Source organism: Lottia gigantea, assembly GCF_000327385.1.
Source record: "Lottia gigantea unplaced genomic scaffold LOTGIsca_1424, whole genome shotgun sequence".
NCBI lineage: Eukaryota > Metazoa > Mollusca > Gastropoda > Lottiidae > Lottia > Lottia gigantea.
In genome coordinates this window covers 1-2,030 of record NW_008707665.1, presented here as the reverse complement: position 1 = coordinate 2,030, position 2,030 = coordinate 1, and the positions used below count along the sequence as shown (strand labels likewise).

Sequence of the window (2,030 nt, the reverse complement as noted above, 5' to 3'; positions counted from 1 at the left end):
TTGTAGATGACTAAAGTGTTGGATTTTCCTTCTGTGAAGTACTATGTTTGGATATGTTTAGCTCTATATTTCCAAAAACTGTAACTTATAAAAAATTTGAAAGTTTCCTTCCTACCTTTTTAAAACATTATCCACTAATACATCAATCTCTTTCTCTATATCTTTGATATTATTTAAATCTCGGTAAGAATCTTCATCAGATATAGACTGCAAAAAATTACAGAACTATATTTAGAGACTGGCACATCAATTACCAGATGATATGGACAATGAAGACCTATCCTAACTAAATAACTTGGGCTGCAAACTTGGGATCCAGATTCCATACTGGCAAAGTCCATAATAATTTCCTCTGGAAATTTTAGGAATACAGTTCTCTAACAATCTGTATCACAAGGTAATAAAAGTTAAAGTGGAATTTAAGGTTTAAAAAATTGTCAAAGCCCAGACCTGTGGAGGACCATATCTAACAACAGGTGTATGGTCAATACCAGCTGATATATTTTTGAGAAATTTAGCTGTTTGTTGTCCAAATTCTGTAACTAGTTTCTCTTGATTATAATTATAAAGATCTAAAACACTGTCTATATCTAATACTCTTAATCTTTTACTCATACCATATCCTATACCTGAAATATAATTAATTTATCTTGATTATAATTATAAAGATCTAAAACACTGTCTATATCTAATATTCTTAATCTTTTACTCATACCATATCCTATACCTGAAATATAATTAATTTATCTTGACTATAATTATAGAGATCTAAAACACTGTCTATATCTAATATTCTTAATCTTTTACTCATACCATATCCTATACCTGAAATATAATTAATTTATCTTGACTATAATTATAAAGATCTAAAACACTGCCTATATCTAATACTCTTAATCTTTTACTCATACCATATCCTATACCTGAAATATAATTAATTTATCTTGACTATAATTATAAAGATCTAAAACACTGTCTATATCTAATACTCTTAATCTTTTAGTCATACCATATCCTATACCTGAAATATGAATTTTTCTATATTAATTAAAAAATATATTATAGAGAAACACTATGTATCATTGAAATACTATGGTATAAAAAACACCAAGTCCATTTGCATCCATTACTTTTTAATGTCCGTTTTTTAAAGAAACATGGGGTACATATCATGCCACTGTCTTTCCAAAAAAAACAACAGTGGTTCTATACCAAGTATAATAAATGAATCATGCACTAACGATCTGAACTGCAAAATAAAACCAGAATCCAAAACAACATATTGGCAATATGTCTGTAGAAAATAACACGTTATCTATGATTTAACTTGTTGAAAATATTATTGAACAGCATTTTGAATAAAAAAATTTTGCAAATCATATAAATTGCTCCGGCACATTTTGTTCAACCTGAGAAGAATAATACCTGATTTTTCAACCTGTCAGTGATGTGGGTAAGAGGGGCTGAAAAAATGTCTAGTCGTCTCGATAATAGATCTAAGCACCTAGGCTACAGGCTGTGTAGGTTAAAGATCCGTCAACAGTTTGAAAATAACTAATGCCTCTACCTCATTGCACCCTGCATGGCGTTGCCCGTATTCATTAGCCCACACGTTGAAAAGTAAAAACTCCATTCATTTCATTGATTTTTCAGACTAAATAAATGAATTAATTAAAGCAGTACCCTACCTGGTATATTTCTAGTACTAGGTAGGGAATGTAGTAATTGTAGAGTAAATTCAGGTAACAGTGTGGTCTGTTTATTAGGTTTATGTTTCTCTCCAGCTAGTTTAGCCAATAGTTTATTATATGAGATGCCAGCACAACATGTTATACCTAAATCATTGTATAAACCATCTCTTATTTCTTGAGCTATATTAGATGCTAGCATTATTCTTTGATAGCAACCACAACCACACTGCTTTAAACCTGAAATCATAATTCATTAAAAACAATCATTAGTATTTTTGAACTTCTTTCCTTTGAACTACTTCACTCAATCCAGATCTGACAGTATTTTTCTGTGCACTA

General features: G+C 30.0%; 1 protein-coding gene across 1 annotated transcript in view; it reads right to left on the bottom strand.

Moving 5' to 3' along the window:
• Nucleotides 1-1,928, bottom strand: part of LOTGIDRAFT_176456 (hypothetical protein) — a gene marked incomplete at both ends in the record, with an annotated part of 3,809 nt that extends 1,881 nt beyond the window's left edge. Inside the window, 6 exons of the mRNA XM_009050014.1 lie at nt 116-207; nt 451-629; nt 716-727; nt 814-825; nt 912-923; nt 1,689-1,928. Coding sequence (XP_009048262.1) covers nt 116-207; nt 451-629; nt 716-727; nt 814-825; nt 912-923; nt 1,689-1,928 — 547 coding nt within the window. The remainder of the gene's footprint in view (nt 1-115; nt 208-450; nt 630-715; nt 728-813; nt 826-911; nt 924-1,688) is intronic.
• Nucleotides 1,929-2,030: the final 102 nt, after the last annotated feature.